Source organism: Balaenoptera ricei, chromosome 20 (genome assembly GCF_028023285.1).
Source record: "Balaenoptera ricei isolate mBalRic1 chromosome 20, mBalRic1.hap2, whole genome shotgun sequence".
NCBI classification, from domain to species: domain Eukaryota; kingdom Metazoa; phylum Chordata; class Mammalia; order Artiodactyla; family Balaenopteridae; genus Balaenoptera; species Balaenoptera ricei.
This window is the reverse complement of record NC_082658.1, coordinates 62,893,930-62,921,341: the sequence shown is the minus strand read 5'-3', so window position 1 is coordinate 62,921,341 and position 27,412 is coordinate 62,893,930. Positions and strand designations below refer to the sequence as shown.

The following is a 27,412-nucleotide window of genomic DNA, read 5'->3' as shown; positions in this document are numbered from 1 at the left end:
ATAGAAAATGAATTAAGGAAAACAAAACGATGGAAGAGAAGATGATCCTTAAAACACGTATCCCACAGAATTTTAAATTCTATACCATCTTGTTCTTTTCATCCCTACACTTCACCAAGTTTTCCCTCCTGAACCTTGTTGCTTGCTCCCCTTCCTTAAAATAAAAGATGTTTAGGGGGCTTCCCTGGTGGCGCAGTGGTTGAGAATCTGCCTGCCAATGCAGGGGACACGGGTTCGAGCCCTGGTCTGGGAAGATCCCACATGCCGCGGAGCAACTGGGCCCATGAGCCACAATTACTGAGCCTGCGCGTCTGGAGCCTGTGCTCCGCAACTAGAGAGGCCGCGATAGTGAGAGGCCCACGCACCGCGATGAAGAGTGGCACCCGCTTGCCGCAACTAGAGAAAGCCCTCGCACAGAAACAAAGACCTAACACAGCCAAAAACAAATTAATTAGTTAATTAATTAAAAAAAAAAGAGAGAGATGTTTAGATAAATCCACAGAGACAGAAAATAGACCAGTGGTTGCCTAGGGGTGGGAATTTGGGGGGTGGATGGAGGTGACTGCTAATGGGTTTGAGGTTTCTTTTTGGAGGGATTAACATGTTCTAAAAGTGATCGTGAATACCCTAAAAACCACTGAACTGTGTACTTTAAATGGGTGACTTGTACGGTAAGTGGATTCACTCGTCTCACGTATAAAGCTATTGTAAAAATATGTAAATAAAAGATGCTTCTAGAAATACTCCTCCGAAGGTAAGGAAAAATGTAAGGTCAAATCTCAACGATCGACCGGTCCCCCTTTCCCCCTTTCCTCGGGAGCAGCCAGCACAGTGCTCCGCACTTCGCAGAAACTCAAATATTTAAATTTACCCTCAAAGGACTTTTAGCCACTCTGCAGCCACTGCCTATAAATCCGCCCTCTTACCCAAACCACAAGGCTGTCCCGAACACGGTTTATTTCTAGTGAGAACTAGAGGTCTGAACAAGGGCCTCCAACATCAGAACATCCAAGAGGACCCGCAGCCTCACCTCCATGTCGTTGTCTTTCAGGGGCTGCGCCAGCATCTTCTCATGCGAGGACCACAAGTTGGCATCCACGGGGGCTCCGTTGACGGGAGTCGCCATCGCGCTGGTTCAGAGTCGCCTAAAAATGGGAAAACTTCCAACATTAAACTCAGTCACAGCTTGGGGCTTCCCTGGTGGCACAGTGGTTAACAATTCGCCTGCCAATGCAGGGGACACGGGTTCGAGCCCTGGTCCAGGAGGATCCCACATGCCGCGGAGCAACTAAGCCCGTGCACCACAAGTACTGAGCCTGCGCGCCACAACTACTGAAGCCCGTGCGCCTAGAGCCTGTGCTCCGCAACAAGAGAAGCCACCGCAATGAGAAGCCCGTGCACAGCAACAAAGAGTAGCCCCTGCTCGCCGCAACTAGAGAAAGCCTGTACGCAGCAACGAAGACCCAATGCAGCCAAAAATAAATAATTACAAAACCCTCAGTCACAGCTCAGTACCACCTGTCAGTTCCCGAGTCGCCAAAGTACTGACACACGTGTTAGCCTTGCCCCCAGAACCACCTGGAGACCACGAGGACTCTGTTGCAGAACCACCATGAGGGACCGCCTGCGACTCCCTGCTGGTCACCGGTTCATCAGGAGATCCGCCCTCCTTGCCTAGAGGCCAAACCAGCCTCGGGGAGCCCGACATCCCCTCTTCACAGCTGAACTTATCCTAGTTGTGGCTTAGCTCTAAGCCAGCTTCCTTGAAGGCAAGGACTGAAGGTTACTTTTTAAAAATCTCCCACAGTACCAGGCACAGCCATACAGGAGTAATATTTGCCAAATGAGCAAGTGAATTGCTGGCTTATGTATTATTCCTTCCATTTTTCAAGCACTGAAAATGAGACTCAGGAAAGTGTCTTAGCCAAGGGCTGCAGAGCCCGCTGGCCACGGAGGACGGACTCAGACCCCAGCTCACACTCCACGCGCCCAGCGTCCCGCCGCCGGGGCTGCAGGTAAAGCGCACGCGTGCTGGCTGGAACCCAGGCCTCCCGTAAGGACCACGGTCAGAGGCACACGCCTGGATTCGGCATCACTGCAGTACAGCCGCCTGGACAGGCGTGTGTCTTAACATACGTTCCCACAAAGAACGAGCATTTGAGCTCAGTGGTATTTCTGCTCAAGTGAGAGCTTAAATATTTACAGGAACTGACCTCGTTTAATCAATAGTTGGCAGCTTTTCAGTGCTCTCCATGAATTAGGTAAGTTTTCATTTCAAATCCTTTCCCTCAACAATTACTTGATGGAGGCCTGCAGCAGCCATGGCATTGGGATTGGGAGCACAGTGGGAACCAAACGGGCCGAACCTCCGAGGCGCTTACCGGGGGAGGCGAGCAGGAAATGGAGCAAGCGCCCTAAATGCAGGTGGATGACCGAGTCACGAGGACTAGAGCTGGGGGCGGGCTCCGTCTGGACAGTGGCTGTCGGAGGAGAGGACGCCAGATGGGGCGCTGGGTGTGTCTATATAATATATATAATATATACATAGGTCTCTGCTCCTAAAAGCCCTGCGATTCCCTGGGTGATGGGAGTATCTTTTGTCCTGATGAGGCGACTCCGGGCGGGCTCCTGGATGGGAACCGGCCACCAGAAAGACCAGACCACGAGGAGAAGCTTCGCAGCACCCGCACGGCCAGCCCCAACGCCTCCAGAGAGGGGAGGGGGCTGGAAATGGGGTTAACGATCCATCAGGCCTCCAGGAAGAAGCCCCCATAACATCCCAGTAGCACAGGGTTCGGGGAGCGAACCAGGTGGGTGAACATTCCACACCGAGTGGGTGATGCACCCCAACTCCACGGGGACCCTCCCCGGCCTTGCCCCGTGCCTCTCCTCTCTCCATCTGGCTGCTCATCTGTGTCCTCTGTCACATCCTTTAATAAACCGGTGAACGTTAAGTGTCTCCCTGAGTTCTGTGAGCTGCTCTAGCAAATGCTCCAATCCAGGGGGGTCCTGGGAGCCTCGGATTTGTAGGCAAGCCGGACAGAAGCTGTGGGTCACCTGGGGACCCAATACTCACAACGGCACCTGAAGTGGGTCGGGGGAGGCTGTCTGCTGGGACGGAACACTTGACCTGTGTGGTTAGTGTCAGAACTGAGTTCAACTGTAAGACACCAGCTGGTGTGGCAGGAGTGCTGGGTAAGGAACCGTCTGGTGTCAGAAGTGCTGTGACTGGTAGTGGCGAGAGTAAAGGGGAGACACAGCAGAAAGAGCACAGTTCTTCCTACACAAGTACAGATAATATAATTTGCTAGACAAATATACCCAGTAAATAAATAGGCTAATAGTTTCCCAGTCACAGGGGTCCTCCTTAATCTCTGGGAGAGCTGCTGAAAAGACACCATCAGTAAACTTTAACCAGGAAATCCCTAACTGGGGCTTTTGAAGCAGTCGTTATTTTAACACGAGCACAGCGTGATTAGAAATACGGCCACTCCCACAAACCCAACATTGAGTGCTGGGACTTAAATGCCACGAATGCTTCAGCAGCAGAAGCAGCACAGGCCACCGTGCCGGGGCCTCATCCACGTTGTGCCAGCAGTGGAGAGACGTGGGTGCTCTGGGCACCCTGCCCACGGCTCCTCCTAACTCAAGCCCGGCTTCCCACATGCCCTCAGCAGGTGGCAAACCCACAGAAATAGCACAAGAGACAAAACAGGCCCTCTGGTCCTAGAATCTCAGAGAAAAGCTTCTTTTAAATACCGACTACTCAAGGTTAAAGAGGATTCAAAGGTGGCAAGCAACACAGAGCAGGTATTTCTCAACCGCCAAGTAACTGAAGTCCGTTTGGAGCCCCCTCTCCCCGCCCTCCCCCCGGGACAGTCAGATCTACAACCGTCCCTGAGAGGCACTCAGACCGGCTCTGCTCAGGAAGAAACTGCTCTCTGCTCTTCAGCTGTGGTCTCGCTCGTCTCGCTCAGCGTCCGTCACCACCTGTGGCCCTCTGACCTCTCTGCAATCCCTTCTCTTAGCCAAGTTGCAAACTCGGAGTCCCAGTTCCTTCTCGACCCCGGGGAGGGCTCTCTGTGCGGCCGGCGCCCCCTCCTAGGCGGGCAGTGCCCCGCTGCTCTCACTGAAACCCCGTGGGGGAGTTTTCCACCGTGTATCCTGTTCCCACTCGGGTCAAGTCATCCCCCAAATGGAGTGCTCAGTCCACACCCAACTTGAGTTCTAATTTAAGCTTTTTTTTTTAAACCACGAAGAAGCCTGAATTCTTTATTCAAACAATAACTTCAAGGTTCTTTGACTTGTTTCAATTAAATCAATAATATCTATTATAGATATAACCTATTATATCCTGGGGTATTCTAAACTACAGTAAGAAAAGCAAAGATCCTGAATGTGATGGTTAGTTCATATGCCAGCCTGCCAGGGCTGAGGGACGCCCAGATAGCTGGCAAACAAGTGAGACAAAGATCCTGAGACTGCTTTTTTAGATCAGAGGGAAGATCATTTTTAACTGATACTATATTTAGGGAAGACATACTTACCATCTATTCTTCGAGTCTGGAGGTTGGCTGGGAAACAGTACACCTTGAACTCCTCTCATCTTTTTTGAACTGTGATATAAGTGCACAGTCCAGGGGCATTAAATACACTCACACTGTCGTGCAGCCATCCCCGTCATCGTCTCCAGAACGCTTCCATCTTCCCAAACTGAAACTCTGTCCCCATTAAACATACTCCGTTCCCTTCTCCTCCAGCCTGGGGTGAAAACTATTCTAGTTTCTATCTCTATGAATTTAACTATTTCAGGTACATCATGTGAATGAAATCACACAATATTTCTCCTTTGTGTTTGGCTTATTTCACATAGCACAATATCATCAAAGTTCACGCATGTTGGAGCATGTGTCAGAATTTCCTTCCTTTTAAAGGCTGGGTAATACTCCATTGTATGGATAGACTATGTTTTGTTTATCCATCCATCCATTGCTGATACCTGGGCTGCTCCCACCTCTTGGCTATCGTGAGTAACACTGCTATGAACACGGGTGTACAAATATCAAGTCCCTGATTTCAATTCTTTTGGGTATAGGCCCAGAAGTGAAATTGCTGGATCATATAGTAATTCTATGTTTAATTCAAAATAAGCTTTTGGTATTTAGGAGCTTTACTTCACTACCATTAGCCTACAATGGATTCATTCATTCCTTCAACAAATATTTATTGAGTGACTCCTATACCCCAGGCACTGAGCTAGGCACTAAGAATACTAGGGTCAGCAAGACAGAGGCCCTGCTTTTATGAAAAGCAGGCTCTAAAAAAGTAAACAAGAAATACACGGGATAACTTCAGGCGGTGATGACTGTTATGAGGGCAATAAATGGGTGGCGGGCTTCTGTAGACCGGCCGCGGAAGGTGCCTGAGCTAAGATCTGAACAGTGGAAAGGAGCCAAGCTTATGAGATGGGGGGAAAGAGCCATCACCAAGAGCAAAGGCCCTACAATGGGAAGAGGTTTCACTTGCTGAGGGGCAGAAATCAGGAACAAAACAGAGACACAGGAGATGAGATCTGAGGGCCCAAAGGCCAGAGCTGGGATGGGAGAACAGATTCTCACCTTGACAGTACATAGCTGACAAGTTATTTCCCAATGCACCTGTTTGAGAAATAACTGTCTGAAACTAACAACTAGAGAAACCCAACTGGAGAAGATCCAGGTTCCTTATGGAAGAGCAGGTGGACATCTCACGGGCTGGACCCCTCCCATTCTCTACTTCCCAACGGTGAAGACCACACCCGGGGGAGCTGTGCTGAACTCACTGCAGAGGCAGCCTGTGGGGTTCAAGCCCCGCCCCCACTTCCTAATGTGCAGCCCCAGGTGCTGACACCTGTTTGTCGGTTCCCTCATATATGACTCAGGGACGACAGTTCTGAGTTAGTTGGGAGTTAAATGAGGTACCAGACACAGAGCACTCAGACAGGGCCAGGCAGAGTAACTACTCAAAAATCAGCAGCTACTATTGTTATGAGAGACACCTGGGGATCTTAGAGCCAGGTTACTACCACTCAGTAACCCCAGCTGAGCACCCCAGGAAAACACAACTCACTGCAGCGGTTACTATGTTACACTGTTGGTGCTTCCACTGGAGAAATGTCACTCACCTCTGGCATGATCCTCACCTCAACCCCAGGGTAACAGTCCAAGTACGTGAGTTCACTTGCCAAGGTTACCAGCCTCTCCATGCCCCCAGGTCTTCCCTGGGCCTTTGTCACACAAGTGGGACCAGCCAGAAGTCTCCTGAGGGAACTACCATCTGTCCGTGTTCCCTACTTTATAAAGGAGGAAACAGGCTCAGAAGCTAAGTGGCTTATAATAGTGAGAGTCGGAATCAACTCTTTTCCGTAACACTGCACTAAATAAAAGCACAATCGCCCACGTCCACTGCATGTTCCTTCAAGTAAAAAAATTATGAGTCCATAAGAACCTGGTGTTTCCAGTCCGCCAACTCTGCCCGACTGAAGCGCATGTTTGTGTCGGCCTCAGCTGACCAAGGGTCGCTTAACTTCCTGGACCTCGACGCGCAGGGCCCCGGGCCAAGAACCCCACAGGGCAGTACTTGTCTCCTAGGCCGGGATGAGGGATGGGGAAGCCAGGCGCAGGCCCGCCCCGTATGGCGACCGCACGTGCAGCGGCACCGCGCGGGCTCCGCCATTGTGCAGGCCGCAGGGAGGCTCCCAGGCCCGCCGCCCTCTCCGAGCCTCGCCTTCCCCGCCTGCGAAATGGGCTACAGGACAGCACTCGGCTGCAGCCCCGCCGTGAGGATACTGTGGCGAGGTGACGCGCTGCACCGAAACCTAAAGTGCTCCACGAGCAAGGCGGCCGCCAGCACGGGCAGCGAGCCTTCGCAGCTGCGGCCGAGGCCACCGCCCCCCCCCCCCGCCCACACAGGTCTCGACCCGGGGCCGCGCGCGCGCACTTCCGCCGGGCCCCTCACCCCAGGCACCAGCAAGGCGCTCCGCACTCACCCGACCCCGCTTCTCGGAGCCGCGGTTAAGTGCAACCTGGTGCACCGCGCCCCTCGCTGCGGCCGGCGACAGGAGTCCGAACCCGCAGTCCCGCGCCCGCCGCCACGTGATCCGCGCGTTAGGCAGGCACCAGAACCTGGCGCGCACCGCCCCGGCCCGGCCCGGCCCCAGGAGCGCCCAATCAGAGCGCGCATCTTGGCGAGCCCCGCCCCCGAGGCGTCCAGTGAGAGCGCGAAACCGGGCGAGCCCCGCCCCCGGAGGCGCCCGCGCTATTGGCTGCAGCGGGCTGGGCCCCGCCCAGCACAGTGGCGAGGTGCCCCTGCTCACCTGGGCCAGGGAACGTGGTGCCATCCGCCCGGGCTGCGGGCCAGAGGCCGGGGATTTCCGAGAAGACGGAGGACTAGGGGTGGATTCTGTTGCTATACTTAACTTTTGCATTGTCCTACTTACAGGTTAGCACAGTGGTCATTTAAATAGGAAAAACGTGGGTTCCAACTCCGACACTATTACTCTGCACATACAGAATCCTAGACCAGTCACTTCACTTATTGAGTTTCATACTTCTCATCTTTGAATTGGAGATAATTATATCTGCCTGGCAGGGCTGTGGGGAGGACTCACAGACGTATGTAAAACACTTGACATTGTGCCTGACACACAGTAAGGGCTCAATAATATAAACCATTGTTAAGAATTTAAAAACCGAGGGGCTGCACGATATAGGGAAAGAGCTGACAAAGGTTCTCTCCCTGACGGAAGCCGGACTTTTGGACTTTCCTGTTTGTCTCTGTGTTGTCGGATTTAATTAAGCAAGAATCCTGCTAAGTCAGTTTAGACAGAACCCTACCCCCCACCCACCCGCCCCCGCCCCCGCCCCCGCCCCCGCCCCCGCCCCATTCTCCATATCTGATTGGATCCTCATCCTCTACGATCCTCGGTGATGTCTGATCACCCAGGCCTGGTCAGTTTAGCCAGAAACATCAAGTTTCTGACATCACATCAGAAACTTGATGTGATGTCAGAAACCCTGACCCCCCCGAATGTGTTTCCTCTTAGTAATTTTCCATCCACCAACCTCACCATGTTCCTTGGCTATAAATTTCCACTGCTCCTGCTGTGTTCAGAGTTGAGCCCAATCTCTATCCCCAACTGCAAGATTCCGTGGCAGTGGTCCCTACACCTACTGAAATAGTCCCCGCCCCCTTGAATAAAATCTGCCTTACTGTGTCATTGAATATTTTTTTCTTTAGCAGCTCCTGATCTTTCAGTTCTCAACGTACCTACAACACTTTACCTCTTACGATGTCAAGCAATTTCCAAAATGTTGCAACAAACGTCACTGATGTCACAGTGAATGGATTCAAAGCTGACTCGGAAAAGTCCAGGGAAAGACAATGAGAGAGTAGGGATCCATAACAATTCAGAGAGGAAGCACTGTTATTTCCAGGAGTCATGCACTGCAATGCATATAAAGTTAATCCCTGAACAACTTGGGGGTTGGGGGCCCCAATGCCTGCAAAGTCAAAAATCCACTTACAACTTTAAGATCAGCCCTCTGTGTCCGTGGTTCCACATCCAAGGATTCAACCAACAATGGATCGTGTAGTACTGTAGTAAGTATTTATAGAAAAAAAAAAAACAAACCTCTCATACCAGACCCGCACAGTTCAAACTCATCCTCCTCGAGGATCAACTGTAGTGAGAATGATTTTGTCAAATGCTTTTTTGCCTAGTGACTCCCTTCCTTCCCCTAGTTCCCCTGCCCTCCACTCCCCCCGATCCCCCATGGATTTTTGGAATTTAGAGCATCAAGCAGGAAGTAGATTGTAAAGATAAATACAAATTTAAAATAAAAGGCTTAATTTCCCCAGTTTAAATAAGAGATTTCCCTCCCCTCCATTTTCTTTGAGCATTTACTTTAGAAAACTTGTGCTTTCTCTTCTTTGAAACAAAGCAGGACCCTGCAGGACCTTCCTGGGAACAGACACCCCCCCCCACCCCCATGTCCCCTGCTTCTTATTTGTAGAAAGGCTTTAGCCTCCTAAGCTTTCCCAAGTTCCAAAAAGCAAATTTAATCAGAGAAGTGAGAAAATGCAGAAACAAAGGAAAGCAGTCAAGCAAGATAAAATAATAATTTATCCATAAACAAATTAAGAACCTTTAGTTCCTCCTCAAGGGCTACAGATAACATCCTGAGTCGTATCCTTGAACTGTTTTGCAGAAACTAAAACCCCCACCAGGTGGAAGAAGTTAGCTGCATGCTGCCCACCAGCACGTCTTAGACCCCAGACCGGTTAGAGCCAAAAAATTGATAATTGAGATTCCCAAAACACTACCCTGTTACCTCACCACCAACCAATCAGAAGAATGGTCACGAGTTGATCACACACCCTTGAACCCTCACCCTTAATATCATCTTTAAAAACCCTCCTGAAAACCATTGGGGAGTTTGGGTCTTTTGAGCATGAGCTGCCATTCTCCTTACTTGGCCCTGCGGTAAATGCTGTACTTTATTTCACCACAACCCTGTGTCAGTAGGTTGGCTTTGCAGTGCATCAAGTGAGCAGATGCAAGTTCAGTTTGGTAACATCTCTTTGAAATGTATATAAATCCTTTTGAAGACTAGATAGGTCTTTTGTCAAATTTATGACCCAGGAATGTCGTTCTCAAGAACCTGGGAGCCATCTCTTTGAAACGGAAATGTGAAGGATCCAGTACAGCTATTTCCAAGTGACTGTGGGTGGGTAGGAGCCTCCTTCTAAGTTGCAAAACTACCTCCTGTCATAAAGATAGGAGAAGTTTGTTGTTCCTCCTAAGACAGGAATGAAGGAGCAGAGCAAAACCATCAATAGAATGACACAGCCTTTGAGGATACAATAAAAACTGTTTAGAACCAATTAGGCCCAAGATAGTGGAAGATTCAACTTCCAGTAGACCTTGAGCCTCATTATATGCTCACTGTAATGCATTAGCATCTAAATGACACACCTCAGGCACCAAGACAGTTCAAAGGCTGACCATAAAAGACCAAAAAGTGGGCAGTGGCCCAATTCCTGGAAATCCCTGCCCCTTCTCCAAAATAATTGGGATAATCCTCCCACTTGTTAGCCTATGAAATTACCCAGCCCAGAGAAACTAAAACTCCATACCCCAGGGCTGCTCTCACCTTCTGAGAGGGACTGCATTCTGCCTGAGGAATGTGTGCGTATCTCTCTAAACAAACTCACTTCTACTTTACTATGGCTCGCCCTTAACTTCTTTCCTGTGTGAAGCCAAGGACCCTCACTTGCTGGTCTGTCCCGTCCCAGGAAATCACGCGAGACCTGAGACATGACTATTCTCTCACTCCCCCATTCTCCTGCAACAGCTTTTGTGGCGACCACGAAAGGGGCATCAAAGGGCATAGTCTTGATCCGCCTACTGAGCTATGGCTCCCCTCTGCGGAGGGTGACCGGGACTTGTCCCGAGCCCTGAAAGTTCAAGTAGCCCTTAGGTGGCGGCTGATGCTGCCTGCGAGATTGGGCAGAGACCAGCACTCTGGCCCTGAAGGAGCCTGCCGGGCCCAAGGCTTTTCTCCCCTCAATCTCCCTCATTCTCCCTATCACTCTTATCTCTTTGGACCCGAGATGATCCACAGAGACCACCACTCGGACTTCCAAATTAAGACCGTGGCAAGCCATTGGCAACCTGATTGGGTGAGTTTCCCATCCGCGGCTCCTCAAGCCCGATTCCGCCTCCTTACTCGTTCTTCGTCTCAGCCTGGTTCCAGAATGCCAGAATTGCATCAGGGGGCCCAAATGGGGCACTACAGGAGCCTCCAGCTAGATCTGTGGCTCGGCCCTCCCTGGGTGCCACTCAGGGCTCACGGCCTCACTGCACCCCTGGTCACACATGGCGGTCTCGCACTTTATCAACCCCTGAGCAGAGGTAGTGGTGGAGCTCCTTTCTCAGTGGGCCTACGGATCTCTGGCCTGGGAAGTGTCCTGGTTGTACACCTTCCCTCCTGTCCCAGATTTCTCTTATATCCTCCTTTTCTCATCCCCTCCTGATTTCTTAGACTGTCTACAGGTCCCGCAGCCTCCTTGCCGGCTTTACCAGCAGGTGGGGTGTTACCTCTGTTTTACTTCTGTGAAGAGGTGCCCCTCCTCAACAGCACAAAGACCATATCCTGAGGGGAGCTTTTGCCTTGTATTGTTATCTCTACAGCTCCAGCCCTACCCTTCAGCTCTATTTGTTTCTCTTTTTCTTTCTCAGAAAGATTTCAGGTGCCCACAGGGACCCCACCGTTGTCTTTGCCAAACAGACCCTTTCTCATGGCCTGACAGCCACAAGCCGTTTCCCCTGCTTAATTAAACACCTCTTCTGCCGTGATCCCCTGCCCTGGAGTTGGAGGCCATCATGGATCAAGCCAATTATACTATCTCCGAAACTGCCATCAGGATTTATCTCTGTGACACTCCCTTGAGGGGCTCCACCCACTAGAGTCTCTGGCAGCACACTCCCTTCTTACATTTTTGGGACATCAGGGACAACAACGAAAGGCACAGTTATTGGCCGCAGCCGTCGCCCCTGCACCACTCAGGGTTACCCTCCCTTGAGAAAGCCCACGGCAGCGACAGGATCCAGGAGGCCTGGATCAGAGCCACGGCCCTGCCAAGAAGGGATCTGTTTGAAGTGCAGCCAGGAAGATGAATGTCACCCATGAGGAAGAGGGCCAGCAGTACCCTGTCCAAAGTGTAAACACAAGGACAACTGGAAGTGGGACTGCCTTCGGTCCCAAAGGCGACTCAGGGCTCCCAAACCAATGACGGCTGATAGGACCAAAGAGTGATGGGGCCTGGGACCCTCCATGGCTCCCAAAGGACTCCTGGTCATGTCTCCGGAGGAGCTTCGGGCAGCCCTTGACGTGGCCAGTACGAGTTATTTTCTTATTAGATACGGGGGCTGTCCACTCTGTGCTGACCGATTTCCCTGGACCCTTGTACAATCCTGTATGATAACAGGTTTCCCTGGACCCTTGTACAATCCTGTATGATAACGGGTTTCCCTGGACCCTTGTACAATCCTGTATGATAACGGGTTTCCCTGGACCCTTGTACAATCCTGTATGATAACGGGTTTCCCTGGACCCTTGTACAATCCTGTATGATAACGGGGGTTGATGGATGGCCCAAACCAAGTGATTCAGAACACCCCCCCCGCCCCCCCGCCAGCTGCTTGCTAGGAAATTTTACCCTTGCACATCAGTTTCTGCTCATGTCTGAGTGCCCCATCCCCTGCTGTGAAGGGACTTGCTCACTAAATTCCAGACAGTACTCCAACTTGGAGACCCTCACAGAGAAGGCACCCAGCTGTGGGAACCTGCCTCAGTCTCAAGCCAGAGGAGGTCTCCATTCCACCCCATATTGTATCTCAAGTGAACCTCACTGCCTGGGACACTGAGGTCCTGGCAAAGCTACCAATGTGCCCCCAGTTCATATCTCGTTAAAACCCAATGCTGATTACCCGTGGAAGAGACAGGGTCCCTTGAGACCCAAGGCTCAACAGGTACCCGACTTTTAATAACCAAGTTCTTAAAACATGGGCTCTTACGACCCTGCCGATCTCTGTGTAATAACCCCATTCTGCCCATAAGAAACAGTGGAGAATACAGGTTTGCTCAAGCCCTGAGGGCACTTAATGAGGCAGCGGTTCCAGTTCACCCTCACCCGATAGTCCTTGATCCATACACCATATCGACCCCAGTCCCAGAGACTGCAAACTGGTTCGCAGTGCTAGACCTAAAGGATGCTTTCTCTAGCATCCCCCTGCACCCAGACTCCCAACACCTCTTTGCCTTTGAGTGGACAAATCCAGACAACCACATAATGCCACAAATGTCTCCACTCTGTGGCATTCGAGTAGAGGGTAACCATGGGATGAGTGGAAAGAACTAAAAATAGTCAGGCTACCTTTAGAAATGGGACCATGTGAGGCTGTAGGCCAGCCTCTTCAGATCAAAGGCCGAACTGAGGGCCATCATTAGAAAATTTCTTAAACCCAGGGTGGATGCTCAAAAGTGTTTGCAAATAGATTAACAAAACAGGAGGTCACCAGTCTGACTAAACTGACCATAGCTGATAGGAATTTGGGGGGGGGGGGGAGGGCCTTCTCCCCTAAGGTAAATGAGGGAAAGTGAAACATTCCAACCTAGGTGTCAAGTCTTTTGGTATCGTTGAGGTGGCCACCAAATTCTTTGAGAGAAAACACAAAAAGCTGTCCTTATTTTACAAATCTAGTCTTTACAGGACCAGAGGTGTGGCTCCAAATAATCCGAAACCCACAAATCCTTTTATCACTCCCCAAACCTCCCCTACTTAAGAGGCTTGTAAGTATTGAGGGAAAAATTTTTTCCTGGCCTTAAGGGAAAAAAATCATCCTAGGAGGAACATGCCTTTCTCTTCATGCCTTTGAGATGCAAATATTCTACCTGATCTTCTCCAAGAACCCTTATCTCTGCTTTCTTTTTGAAATGCAAATTTCAGGAAAGGGGGTAGGTAATTTGGAGCTTGACTCGTCAAGGACAAATAGAAGTCTTAAGTGTCTTTCATAAATATTAGTTAAAAGGGATTACCGTCTAGACAGGTGACCTTGATTTGTTCCATCTACCAGAAACCCGATTTGAATTCTACCTCTTTTGCAACTGATGGATTTTACATTGTTGTACCTGATTCATGGCTAAAACTTTGGAATGGGAACTATGAGGTCTCTGTTTGTTTGCATGTTTGTATGTATCTTACCAAAATTAATCTGTAAAAGAGCTCTATTTAAATGGCTTTAAGGGGGCTTCCATGGTGGTCCAGTGGTAAAGAATCCCCCTTCCAATGCAGGGGACCAGGTTTGATCCCTTATCCCTGGTCCGGGAAGTAAGATCCCACATGCCACGGGGCAACTAATCCTGTGCGCCACAACTACTGAGCCCGCATGCCACAACTAGAGAAGAGAAAACCTGCATGCCACAACTAGAAAGGTGCCCATGCGCTGCAACAAAGAGCCCGCGCACAAGAGCCCGCGCACCACAATGAAAGATTCCGCGTGCCGCAACTAAGACCCAACACAGCCAAAAATTATAAATAAATAAATATATTTTTTAAGTGGCTTAAAGGAAATAAAGCGCTTATATAAGTACTCAGAAATATAAAAGAAACTGGCCAGAACGAATTTCAGAATGAAACTGGGAAATATTCAATACTGAATCTATATCTGGTATTGAAGCTTGCTTAAGCTTGTCAGTTTAATACAGATGTGTCTTTACAATGTTAAGTATACTATTTCTGCTGTACCTAGGCTTACTACAGGTGAAATAAGACCTTATGCCTGTTGCAAATTTGCCAACAAGGAAAGTAACTCAATGTGAAGAAACTTTTAAGGAACTTGCTTTTTTTTTGCCGCACTGCATGGGATGCAGGATCCTAGTTCCCCAACCAGGGATCAAACCCATGCCCCTTGCAGTGGAAGCCCGGAGTCTTTTTTTTTCTTTTTTTTTTTAATTTAATTTATTTATTTTTGGCTGCGTTAGGTCTTCATTGCTGCACCCAGGCTTTCTCTAGTTGTGGCGAGCAGCAGCTACTCTTCGTTGCAGTGCACAGGCTTCTCATTGTGGTGGCTTCTCGTTGCGGAGCATGCGTGGGCTTCAGTAGTGTGGCATGCGGGCTCAGTAGTTGTGGCGCATGAGCTTAGTTGCTCCGCGGCATGTGGGATCTTCACTGACCAGGGATCGAACCCATGTCCCCTGCATTGGCAGGCGAATTCTTAACCACTGTGCCACCAGGGAAGTCCCGGAAGCCTGGAGTCTTAACCATTGGACCACCAGGGAACTCCCAAGAAACTTTTAAGGAAAGTAAATGTAAATGAGATAAAGAGTTTTTAGGTAAACTCTATAGGAATAATTATGTTTTGGCAATGTCTAATATGGTCTCTCCAGATTTTGGTAACTTGAAACTAAACGAAGTTAAATGAAGAGAACTCATTGACTATCTGGGTCATTTCAAATAGGATAAAATTCTAGAACATTAATTGCTGGGCAGGTCTAAGTTTACCTATGCTTGCCTTCTTAGAAGAGGAAAACTAAAGCATAAGTTTCCCAATCAGGAGAAGCTGGTATGAGAAACAGATCACAATTACTTGCTTCTTGATTTTCACTGGAGATTAAGCTTTTTAAGGGTTAAAATTATAATATATGTAATTAAAGCTATTAAAATAATAAGGGGGGACTTCCCTGGTGGTCCAGTGGTTAAGAATCTGCCTTTCAATGCAGAGGATGAGGGTTCAACCCCTAGTCGGGGAACTAGGATCCCACTTGCCGTGGGACAACTAAGCCTACATACTCTAGAGCCCATGCGCCACAACTAGAGAGAAGCCCACATGTGCCGCAATGAAGAGCCTGTGTGCCACAACAAAAGATCCCACAGACCACAATGAAGATCCCGTGTGCCGCAACTAAGACCCAATGCAGCCAAGTAAATAAATAAATATTTTAAAAAATAACAAGAAGGGAAACATTTCATTATTCCAGGAAAGTAAGATGTGTGCTTTCAGTAAAAGAAGGTGTGAGGAATGGAAATGCATTTTGTTAAAGAGAAAAACGTTAGTTTTGTCCTAGAGCTGGTTGTTTCTGAATGGAAAAGAAAATAAGGGACAAAATAGTATGGATACAAAAAATTGTAAAAGGCTCATGGAAAAGGAACCCTGAGAAAAGCTTTTGTACATGGTCAGGATTGGCTAAGATTGGATTAAATTTAATTAGATAAATGGATTTTGTTATTAAGAGTAGGCTAGTACAAGACTTGAGTTTAGTTCTCTCTCTGTTAAGAGAACAAAGTTTTCTTGGAATCCTGTTTTAGATGACAGATTGTATGAGGTTCTTTGCATTTAAGTGATCTGTATTTGCTTTTGAAATCTTCTGTCATTTTGGTTAAGTGAATAAGTGTTGTTTCACAGTGACCTGTGATCCTATTTGACAAAGTGTTTTGAAAGCTTTTTGATATTTTTGACAAACTTCCCAAATATCAAATTCTAACTGAAGTTCATTGACCTTCAGCTAACTTCGGGGTGCTTCAGGGGAACCCTGAGTCATCTCAGAGAGATATTAAATCAATCAGGATTATTCGGTATGTAAAAAACAGGGGGAGCATTGTCAAATAAGTGATAAGCCTTCCCAGATTATACTGTGGGTAAATGTTATTAATATAGACATTCTAGAAATTATATGAAATTTCTAAAATTTGGATACGTCCTGGTATATAAGGTTATGGGTCATCATTCTAGTTATTATCTTTTTTTAAAATTACTTATTTATTCATTTATTTTTGGCTGCATCAGGTCTTAGTTTCAGCATGTGGGATCTTCTTTGAAGCATGCCACATCTTCATTGCGGCACACAGGCTCCTCATCGTGGTGCACAGGCTTCTCTCTAGTTGTGGTGTGCAGCTTTTCTCTTCTCTAGCTGTGCTGCACAGGCTCCAGGGCATGTGGGCTCTGTAGTTTGCAGCACACGGGCTCTCTCACTGAGGTGCATGAGCTCAGTAGTTGTGGCACACGGGCTCTCTCACTGAGGTGCATGAGCTCTGTAGTTTGCGGCACACGGGCTCTCTCACTGAGGTGCATGAGCTCTGTAGTTTGCGGCACACGGGCTCTCTCACTGAGGTGCATGAGCTCAGTAGTTGCGGCACACGGGCTCTCTCACTGAGGTGCATGAGCTCAGTAGTTGTGGCACACGGGCTTAGTTGCACCGCGGCATGTGGGATCTTTGTTCCCTGATCAGGGATTGAACCCAAGTCCCCTGCATTGGGAGGTGGATTCTTTACCACTGGACCACCAGGGAAGTCCCTCTGGTTATTATCTTAAAATGTTGTGTGTAACAGCAGTAATCGAGTTTCTTTGTCAATTACATTGTAATCAAGCGTTTAACTGTGGCTCTTTAAGTCTTTTGTCATCTATAGATAGTTATTGTTGTACTCTGATGCTGCTGCAAAAGCGCTTCATCAAGAAGATTTGTAGGACGGCTATGGAGCAGTTACAACAGTTCCACATCAAGACGATGACGATGCCAGGATTCCAGCCCTTGCTGCCCTCTGACTCAAAACAAGGAGCTGTCCTGCCCCTGGGACCCCTGGATCAGGCATCCAGAGATATTTACTCCCTGACAGGCAGGGTCGACACCCCTACTCAGCCCTGAAACAAGCTACAGAAGATGGACCGTCACCCCTCTTCTTCCGATAAGAATATGGGAGTGAAATCTCTGAGAGAGGAATGAGACAAGAGGGAAGGGGGCAGGGCACAACCATTAAAAGAATGACACAGCCTTTGAGGATACAACAAAAACTGGTTAGAACCAATTAAGCCCAAGACGGTGGAAGATTCAACTTCCACTAGACTTTGAGCCTCATTATATGCTCACTGTAATGCATTAGCATCTAAATGACACACATACAGGCACCATGACAGTTCCGAGGCTGACCATAAAAGGCCAAAAAGTGGGCAATGATGGTCCAACTCCTGGAAATTCCTGCCCCTTTCCCCAAATAGTTGGAATAATCCTCCCACTTGTTAGCCTATGAAGTTACTCAGCCCATAAAAACTAACAACCCTGGGACTTCCCTGGTGGCACTGTGGTTAAGAATCCGCCTGCCAATGCAGGGGACATGGGTTCGAGCCCTGGTCTAGGAAGATCCCACATGCCACAAAGCAACTAAGCCCGTGCGCCACAACTACTGAGCCTGGGCTCTAGAGCCCGCAAGCCACAACTACTGAGCCCACATGCCACAACTACTGAAGCCCGTGCACCTAAAGCCCATGCTCCACAACAAGGGAGGCCACCACAATGAGAAGCCCACGCACCGCAATGAAGAGTAGCTGCCTCTCGCTGCAACTAGAGAAAGCCCATGCGTAGCAACGAAGACCCAACGCAGCCAAAAATAAAATTAAATAAACAAAACTAACAACCCCATACCCTGGGGCTGCTCTCACCTTCTTTCACTTTACTATGGCTCACCCTTGAATTCTTTCCTGCCAAAGACCCTCACTTGGAGGCACAGTTTTAATCTCCCCAGTTACCAGGTAAAATTAGGATGAATTATATGTGATAAATGGTACAGTTGAGTCCTCTTACTAGAGGGCTGGTTATCGTTTAGCTCAGGAACACGCGTGCAATGGAGAGTGCGCTTGGCTGTGCAAGGAGTGCATTCCTTTCTGTCTTTGCAAACTCTTAACAGGTGGTCTGTGATGCTTATCACGTTCTAGCTTAATGCCTATTCAACAGTAAAAGAGTTTTCTTTTTCTAGTGCCTTTGCGGAGATGTCTGGGCTGGGGGAAGGTTTTGTTTTTAGTTTTGTTTTGCCAAGTTATATCATTAGCTTCACATACAGATGAGGAAATTGAGAGTCAGACAACCCACAATCACATGGCTAGTGTGATGGAGACGGGATGCAAAGTGAGGTCGGTCTCTGAAGCTTGGCTGGGTCCACAGTGCTGTGTGGCAAGTGCTGCGGCCATCCTGGAGCCCAGCACGACACGTAGTAGGTGCAGAAGAAATACATCTGAATGTTTGAGACTGGAGTGCAGCGCGTGCGGATCTCAAACAACAAATGTGGACGGACAAGAAACGCAGCTGTGCTCTTTTTCGATACTGACTTACGTTTAAGTCTCACCTTGCCGAGTGTTTGGAGCTGGTGCTCAGTCAGCAACAGTCTCCTCCACTATTCCTGCTGCATTGAAGTTCAAGGGTTACGTGGTGCCCAGCATGGACTGGGCCAGCAGTGTCCACTTCTACGCAAATTACTGGCATCCTTGGTGCACTCGTGGCCTTGGTCCCTGAGGTGTTCAGTCATGTCCGCTCCGTGTACCCTACCACCACCCAGCCTCTTTGGCTTTGTAAGGCCCCCATCTCCCCTGTGCCCACACGGTGTTGGGGAATCCTGTGCCTACCCCCTCAGCGCCCCGCCAGGCTATGAGTCAGCCCACATGACTGTCTCTACTCCACAGAATGGACTCAGACCCCCTGCCTTTCCCCGAGCACAGTCCTCTCCACTCCCAGCCCATCCAAAGCCATCAGGGGTCTTTAGTTACCCACTGCCCACACCAGCCAGCCGCACAGCGCAGCACAGAGCAGGAGCTTCCTGCATCCCCGGCTGTTCCCCTCCAGACCACTTGTTTCTCCAGCACAGAGAAACGCCTTTCACTCTCTCTGCTTGGGTGGGATGGGAAATTGTCTGACTCACCAGGTGTCCTCTTTGCTCTAAATCTCAAGAGAAGGAAGGTGTTTGTAAGCCCAAGGCCTCCCCTCTGCCACTCAAACCCTTTTCTCTCAAACCATCTGCTCTGTGAGGAAGTTTCCAAATGACTCGAAAATCAAGAACTAACGCCTTTCTTCTCTCTGCCTTCTGCTGTGCTGTCTCTTCCTGAGGCTATAGTGGGAGGAGGATTTGGAGTCGCAGCCAATATTGGGTGAGGAGAGTACACTTCCGTAAGCAGATCAAAATGTTACCTGCCCGGGGCCGGCGGAGGGGGGGGGGGCCGGTCTCATGCAGAGTGGATCTAACCAATTAGGAGAGGCCACACAGGTCAGTGAGAGTGGATGCCAGCTAGAAACAAGGACGGCCAAACCAGTGCAAACCGGCTAACGTTAGCCTTGATTTTCCCACAGAGGCACATAGAGGCATGCGAAGTGAATGTGTGTGGCTTTGAGTAAGTCGATTGACCTCTCTGAGCTTTTATCAAGTCCACTTGGGCTCCTCTCTCTTCCTCTGCTTTCCTCCAGGCGTTGGGATCTCCAGACACCACCTATGGTCTTTGTTCTCCTACACATTCTCCCCAGACCAGCTCATCCACACCCAGGCTGAGGTGACCATCTGGGTGAAGTGTCACAAGTGTTGGAAGAGAAGGAGACACACTCTGCCTGCGGGGGGCAAGGAAGCCTGTCCCCAGTGAGGATCACGTCAGACTCACAGGTCTGACTCCAGACAACGGGAGGTGGAAGGGAGGTGGACAGGACGGCTGGAGCTCCATCCACTGCTTCATCCCCAACATCAGGTTGCCTCTGTAACTGTCTTTTCTTTTTTTCCTATTCAGCAACACTTAAAATAAAACAGAACTTGAAACTCCACTGCCATCACTTCCCCGTGTTGCCATGTCACATTATTATTCTCAGAATGTTAAAAATACGAAACAGACTTCCTCTTCCAGGCATGATATGGTAGAAAGGACTGCACTTAACCCTCCTTGATAAACAACTAGGAAACTGGGCAAAACCTATTCAAGAGCTCTTTGCAAACTCTGGACAACCAGGGGCCAGGGGCTCGGACTCATGAGAAAGGGGGAGGGGGAAACTGGGTCTGCCCTGGCCGGGTGAGCAGAGGCGATCCTGGGTGCAGAGAGGGGACGGCACAGAGGCTGGTGGTCTCGGTGGGTGGAGGGGGTGGAGATCAGGGCTGGGGAGAATGAGGCATTCCTTTGTGTGTGGAACTCCTTGGAGTTTTGCCGAGTGCGTGACTTGCATGCACAGAGTAAAACTCCACAAAGACGTACAACCAGGGAATTGTGAGCTGACAAATTCCCAGAGTTCACAGGGAAAGATGTTCAAGCTCTGAGCAGCCAGAGTAGCTTCCTCAGTGCTGGCTGGGGGAACACAACAGACACCCCGGAGCCGGCACGTCCGAGTAGTAAGTCCAAACTACCCCTGGGTGAAAGCTAACCTACTTTCCTCTAGCAAAACTTTGAAACAAGCCTCAGAGAGAAACCAGCCAGGATACTGAAGAACCCAACACCACCATCAACCAACTGCACCCGATTCACACTTCTCAGACACTCCACCCAACAACAGAACAGCAGATTACACGTGCTCTCGAGTGACTGTGAATAAGGTGGACCACATCTTGGGCCGCAAAACAAACTGTGACAAATTTAAGAGAATTGAAATCACAGAGTGTATTCTCTGACCACAATGGAACCAAAATAGAAATCAATAACAGGAAGATAATACGAAAATCTCCAACAACCTAAATGCCCATCAACAGAGGAATGGATAAAGAAGATGTGGTACATATACACAATGGAATATTACTCAGCCATAAAAATGAATGAAATTTTGCCATTTGCAGCAACATGGATGGACTTGGAGGGTATCATGCTAAGTGAATTAAGTCAGACAGAGAAAGACAAATACTGTATGATATCACTTATATGCGGAATCTAAAAAAATAAAACAAACTAGTGAAGATAAAAAAAGAAACAGGGACTTCCCTGGCGGTCCAGTGGTTAAGACACCTTGCTTCCACTGCAGCGAGCACGGGTTTGATTCCTGGTCGGGGAACTAAGATCCCACGTGCCGTGTGGTGTGGCCAAAAAAAAGAAAGAAAGAAAGAAAGAAAGAAAAGAAACAGACTCACTGATACACAGATATAGAGAACAAACTAGTGGTTACCAGTGGGTTGAGGGAAGAGGAAGGAGGGGCAAGATAGGGGTAGGGGATTAAGAGGTACAAACTACTATGTATAAAATAAATAAGCTACAAGGATATATTGTAGAGCACAGGGAATATACCCAGTATTTTTAATAACTAAGTGGAATATAACCTTTAAAAATTGTGAATCACTGTGCTGTACATCTGAAACTTATAATATTGTACATTAACTATACCTCAATTTTAAAAAAAGTCATTCTTACCGTAGATCTTAGCAACCTCAGCATATGATTTTTTTTCTTTCCTTATTAAGTCGAGAACTTTCACCTTTTCACCTAAAGGAAGCACTGTAGCGCTTCTCTTTGGCATATCCGAATTGCCAGCATCATTACTCTGGCACTTTGGGGACCTATTAAGTAAAATAAGGGTCACTTGAACACAAGTCCTGCGATGCTGAGGCAGCTGGTCTGACAGCTGAGATGGTTACTAAGCAACTAACAGGTGGACTAAGCTGGACAAAGGCAAGATTCACATCTCGGGTGAGACGGTGGGAGATTTCATCATGCTGCTCAGAATGGCCTGCGATTTAAAACTTAATGAATTATTCATTTCTGGAACTTTCCATTCAGTATTTTAGGACTGAGGTTGACCGTGGGTAACTGAAACCCTGGAAAGTAAAACCATGGTAAGGGTGGGCGGCTGTACATGAATCTATACATGTGATAAAATGGCACAGAATTATACATACATATTTTATCAACATATATTTCCTGAGTTTGATATTGTACAATAGTTATGGAAGATGCAGACATGGGGAAAACAGTGAAAGGTTCATGAGCCCTCTCTGTACTATCTTTGAAATTTCCGGTGAATCCGTAATTATTTTGAAATAAACTATTTTTAAAAGTCTCAAAGAGATCGAACACATCAACAAGTAACTTACCTGCCTTCCAGAGCAAAGTCCAACACCCTTCAAAGGAAGACAACAAAGTCCAGATACTCAACAAATAACATCCATGATGTCCTGTGTCCAATAAAAAATTAGTAGACACGCCAAGAAGCAGAAAAATGTGACCCATACTAGGAAAAATCATCAATGAATAGAAACATGCAGAAATGACAGAGGTGTTGAAACTAGCAGACAAGGACATTAAGACAGCTTTTATAACTGCACTCGACCATTTAAACCAACACATGAACATACTGAGAAGACAAATCAATGAAACCAAAACCTGTCTTGAGAAATCAACAAAATTGATAACCTCTAGCTCAAATACTCAAGAAAAATAAGAGAGCAAACACAAATTACCAACATCAGGAAGGGCAATAGGAGACATCACTATATATCATACAAGCGTTAAATAATAATAAGGGAGTTTAAATGAAATGGACAAATTCCTTGAAAGACACAAATTACCAAAAATGACTTAAGAGGAACTAGAAATTATGCAGAGTTTTATATCAAGTGAAGAACTTGAATTTATTAAGTTCCCATAAAGAAAACTCCAGGCCCAGACAGTTTTCCTATCTACCAAACATTTAAGAAAGAAAGAATACTATACAGTCTCTCAGAAAAATAGAGAAGTAGTAAACACCTCCTAAAACATTTTATGATCCCAGTATTACTTATTATAAAAACTAGACAAAAATTATTAGAAGAAAATTAAACTACATAGCAATATCCCTCATGAACAGAGACACAAAAATAGCTAACAGAATATTAATAAATCAAATCTGGGGCTTCCCTGGTGGCGCAGTGGTTAAGAATCCACCTGCCGATGCAGAGGACACGGGTTCAAGCCCTGGTCTGGGAAGATCCCACATGCTGCGGAGCAACTAAGCCCGTGCACCACAACTACTGAGCCTACGCTCTAGGGCCCGTGTGCCACAACTACTGAGCCCGCGTGCCACAACTACTGAGCCCACGCACCTAGAGCCTATGCTCTGGAACAAGAGAAACCACTGCAATGAGAAGCCTGTGCACCACAACAAAGAGTAGCCCCAGCTCGCCACAACTAGAGAAAGCCTTCACACAGCAACGAAGACCCAATGCAGCCAAAAGTAAATAAATTACTTAATTTAAAAACAAATCAAATCCAGCAATATATAAAAATGAAAATACATTTGACAAAGTGGGGTTTATTCCAGAAATACAAGGTTTATTCAACATTTGAAAATCAATCAATGCAATTTACCATGTTAATAGAATAAAGGTGAAAAAAAACGATCTTCACAATAAATGCAGAAAAAGCATTGGTCAAATTCAGCACCAAGTTTTTTAGTATTATGAATAAAGCTGCTGTAAACACACATGTACAGGTTTCATGTGACCATAAATTTTCATCTCATTTAGGTAAATATCAGAAATGGGATGGCTGGGTCTTATGATAAGTGTTTGTACAACTTTATAGGAAACTGCCAACATGTTTCCCAAAGTGGCTGCATCATTTTGCACCCCCATCAGCAAGGTATGAGAGTTATAGCTGTCTCATTTCCTCATCAGGATTTGGTTTTGTCAGCATTTTTTTTGTTTGTTTTGTTTTTTTAAGCCCTTCTAGTAGGGTAGAGGAATGTTGTGATTCTTACTTGTATCTTTCTACGGACTCATGACATTGCTCATTTACCTCCTATGTCTCTTTTTTGGCGAAGTGTCTGTTCAGATCTTTTGCCATTAAAAAAATTTACTGGAGGGGCTTCCCTGGTGGCGCAGTGGTTGGGAGTCTGCCTGCCAATGCAGGGGACACGGGTTCGAGCCCTGGTCTGGGAAGATCCCGCATGCCACGGAGCAGCTGGGCCCGTGAGCCACAACCGCTGAGCCTGCGCGTCTGGAGCCTGTGCTCCGCAACAAGAGAGGCCGTGACAGTGAGAGGCCCGCGCACCGCGATGAAGAGTGGCCCCCGCTCGCCGGAACTAGAGAAAGCCCTCGCACAGAAACGAAGACCCAGCACAGCCATAAATAAATAAGTAAATAAATAAATTAAAATGTATCTCAATAATGCCATGGCATTTAAAAAAATTAATTAAAAAAAAAAAAAAACAAAAAACCTAAAGACATTAGAAAAAAAAAAAAACTTAAAAAAAAAAATTTACTGGAGTATAATTGATCTGTAACAAACTGTACATATTTAAAGTGTACAAATTGTACACAATCACCACAAACTTAATGGCTTAAAATGGTGCAAATCTCATGATAATCTGGTGTTTTAGTCACTTTAGTGAAAAGTCGAAAAGGTGGTATGGTTCCCATGGGCTTAACATCTCTGTAAAAAAGTAGACATTCCCAGAGGTCAGCTCCATGGAATATGCTTGTCTAAATCTTCCCCATCCTCTGAGACCACGTCTTCTGTGATTCTGTCTTTGACTCAATTGCATACAAATGGAGGCTGAGGTCCTACCGCGTGCTGGAGGCTATGCGAGCTCGTCCATCTCTAACATGTATGATTTTAATAGAGAAATGAGCAAGGCTGGTACAAAATAGAATGGGGAAAGATGCTGCACCATGATTGCATTTCACCTTCAATTCATTTGAGATCCTACATCTTCCCTTGTAAACCTGTGCTTGCACACACAGGGCAGGAAGGCAGAGGGAGCCGGAGTGAGGAAGAGAGAATGTTGACAGGAAACTAATAAGGAAAAAACTGTCTTCGCAGTGTCATTCAATCTGGCAAAGCACCTGCTGTGTGGCTACCACTGCGCATGCAGATCCACACGTGACAAGTTCAGGCATCAAGCTTGGTGGGGCAAAGCATGGACTAATCCTGCAAAGTCACGCCCAGAATAAAGCACAGGTGTTTGCCATTTTTTTCTTTTCTGGTCTTGTGATAATTATTGAAAGCTCAGTTCACGAGTTGCTCCTTGCTTTGCATGACTACCCTACACACTCACAGAGTTCCAGAAACAGCTGAGTGAGGTTGATAAAACCATGTTTCCACTGATTTAGATCCTCTTTAATTGCTTTTAACAATGTTTTGTGGTTTTCAGAATGTAAGTTTTGTAGTTCTTCTGTTAAACTTATTCCTAAGCATTTTATTGTTTTTTTGTTTAATGCCATAGAGTCGTTTTCTTAACTTTACTTACGGGTTGGTCGTTGCGAGTGTGTAGAATTGTAAGTGATTTTTGCACACTGATCTTATGTCCGGCAATCTTGCTGGACTGACTTACTAGTTGTAATAATTTTGGGTGGATACCTTAGGGTTTTCTATATCCAAGAGGATGCCCTCCGGGAAGAGAAACTGTTTCACTTCTTACTTTCCAGTCTGGATGTGGTCCTTGTCTTTACTCTCATCATCATCCTCCCTCACATCAGAATTTCTACGGAGACAGGAAGATTTGCATTTCAAGTGTCCTTGTTACCGGGCCCTTTCCAGATTCTTAGACAGCAATACCCTAGAAATGAATATCGCTTCCACAAGGCTCTTGAGCAAAGCTTTTTATTAAAGGAGACAGCTTGTGCACAAGGAAGACGGCAGGAAAAAAAGTGCCAGCTCCCTGAGCAGAAGGGGTGAGTTGCTTTTATAACAAAAGGGAGGTTTTGTCTCATGATCACTGGTAATTTTCAGAAATCGTCAAAATTCTTGTATCAGCAGCCATGGTGGGTATCTATCGGGAATAGGGACTGCTTCTGTGAGGGGAAAGAAGTGAATGAGAATTTTCTGCAAGAAAGCACAGGAACAGATAAGGTTAAAACGGATAAGCGAGCTTCTTGTCTTGTGGCAACTAGGTATACTTGTGAGTGTAACAGAGACAAAGTTAATCTTTTACTCTTGTGAGCCTGGCTTTTGTCTCTGGGACTCAGGCCCACAGGGCCTTTGCTCTTTAGTTTCAAGGCCTGTTCTGCCCAAGGCCATTCCCCTGGTCCTCTTCTAAAATGGCCAAGCAGCCCCAAACCCATGAGGATAAAAGGCTAGCCGCTCCCTTGGAGAGGCTGGAGTCAGAGAAATGTAGTGAGAAGAAAACCAAGCTGGGACCCATATACACACACACCATAACTGCACGGAGCCATTCAGCTATGTGATGTGTTGCTGCCACGTCTGCTGAGACAGGACAGGCCTCGAAGGCAGGAACTGGGGCTGCTCAGGGGGATCCCCAGCATTGACACAGCGCATGGCCCATGGAAGGAACTCAGTACACATTGCAGGAGTGAAGGGATGAGTAAGCGACAAAAACTTTATCAGTGTACACAGATACCTTAAAAATACTTCATTTGTAAATAATTTCAAATGTACAGAAATGTTTCAAGAATCAGAATAATACAAAGAATACTTGTGTACCCTTTCCTTTACCCACATTCTCCTACTGCTAATATTTTGCCCCATTAACTTTATTTATATTTTTTTAATAAATAAATTTACTTATTTATTTATTTATTCATTTTTGGCTGCATTGGGTCTTCGTTGCTACATGCGGGCTTTCTCTAGTTGCGGCGAGTGGGGGCTATTCTTCGTTGCGGTGCACTGGCTTCTCATTGCAGTGGCTTCCCTTGTTGCGGAGCATGGGCTCTAGGCACGCGGGCTTCAGTAGTTGCAGCATGCAGGCTCAGTAGTTGTGGCTCACAGGCTCTAGAGCGCAGGCTCAGTAGTTGTGGCGCATGGGCTTAGTTGCTCCGCGGCATGTGGGATCTTCCCGGACCAGGGCTCGAACCCGTGTCCCCTGCATTGGCAGGCGGATTCTTAACCACCGCACCACCAGGGAAGTCCTGGTATTTCTATTTTGTTCATACATTGTTTTCTTGACTTTCTTCACATCTTCCTTTAGTTCTTCAACCATCTTTATGACAGTTGTTTTAAAGTCTTTATCTGGTAAATCTGCTACCAGGTCTTTTTCAGGAACCATTTCTCCTGGCTGTTTATTTTGTTGAATGGGCCATACTGTCTTTTTTTTTTTTTTTAATGCCTTGTGATTTTTTGTTGAAAAGTGGACATTTGAACCTAATAATGTGATACTTCTCG

The 27,412-nt window shown here is 47.3% G+C and overlaps 1 protein-coding gene across 4 annotated transcripts in view; it reads right to left on the bottom strand.

The window, feature by feature from the left end:
- The window catches only part of SHMT1 (serine hydroxymethyltransferase 1), a 56,052-nt gene that overhangs the window by 14,294 nt on the left and 14,346 nt on the right, over positions 1-27,412 (bottom strand). The window contains exons 1-2 of one of the 4 annotated variants that reach the window (XM_059908549.1): positions 8,565-8,588; positions 1,031-1,145 (exon numbers count right to left, since the gene is read on the bottom strand). In XM_059908549.1, coding sequence (XP_059764532.1) covers positions 1,031-1,126 — 96 coding nt within the window. In that variant the 5' untranslated portion in view covers positions 1,127-1,145; positions 8,565-8,588. Of the gene's footprint in view, positions 1-1,030; positions 1,146-6,163; positions 6,264-7,027; positions 7,152-8,564; positions 8,589-27,412 lie in introns of those variants that run through there. The other 3 variants (XM_059908546.1, XM_059908548.1, XM_059908547.1) reach the window with 3 other exon arrangements.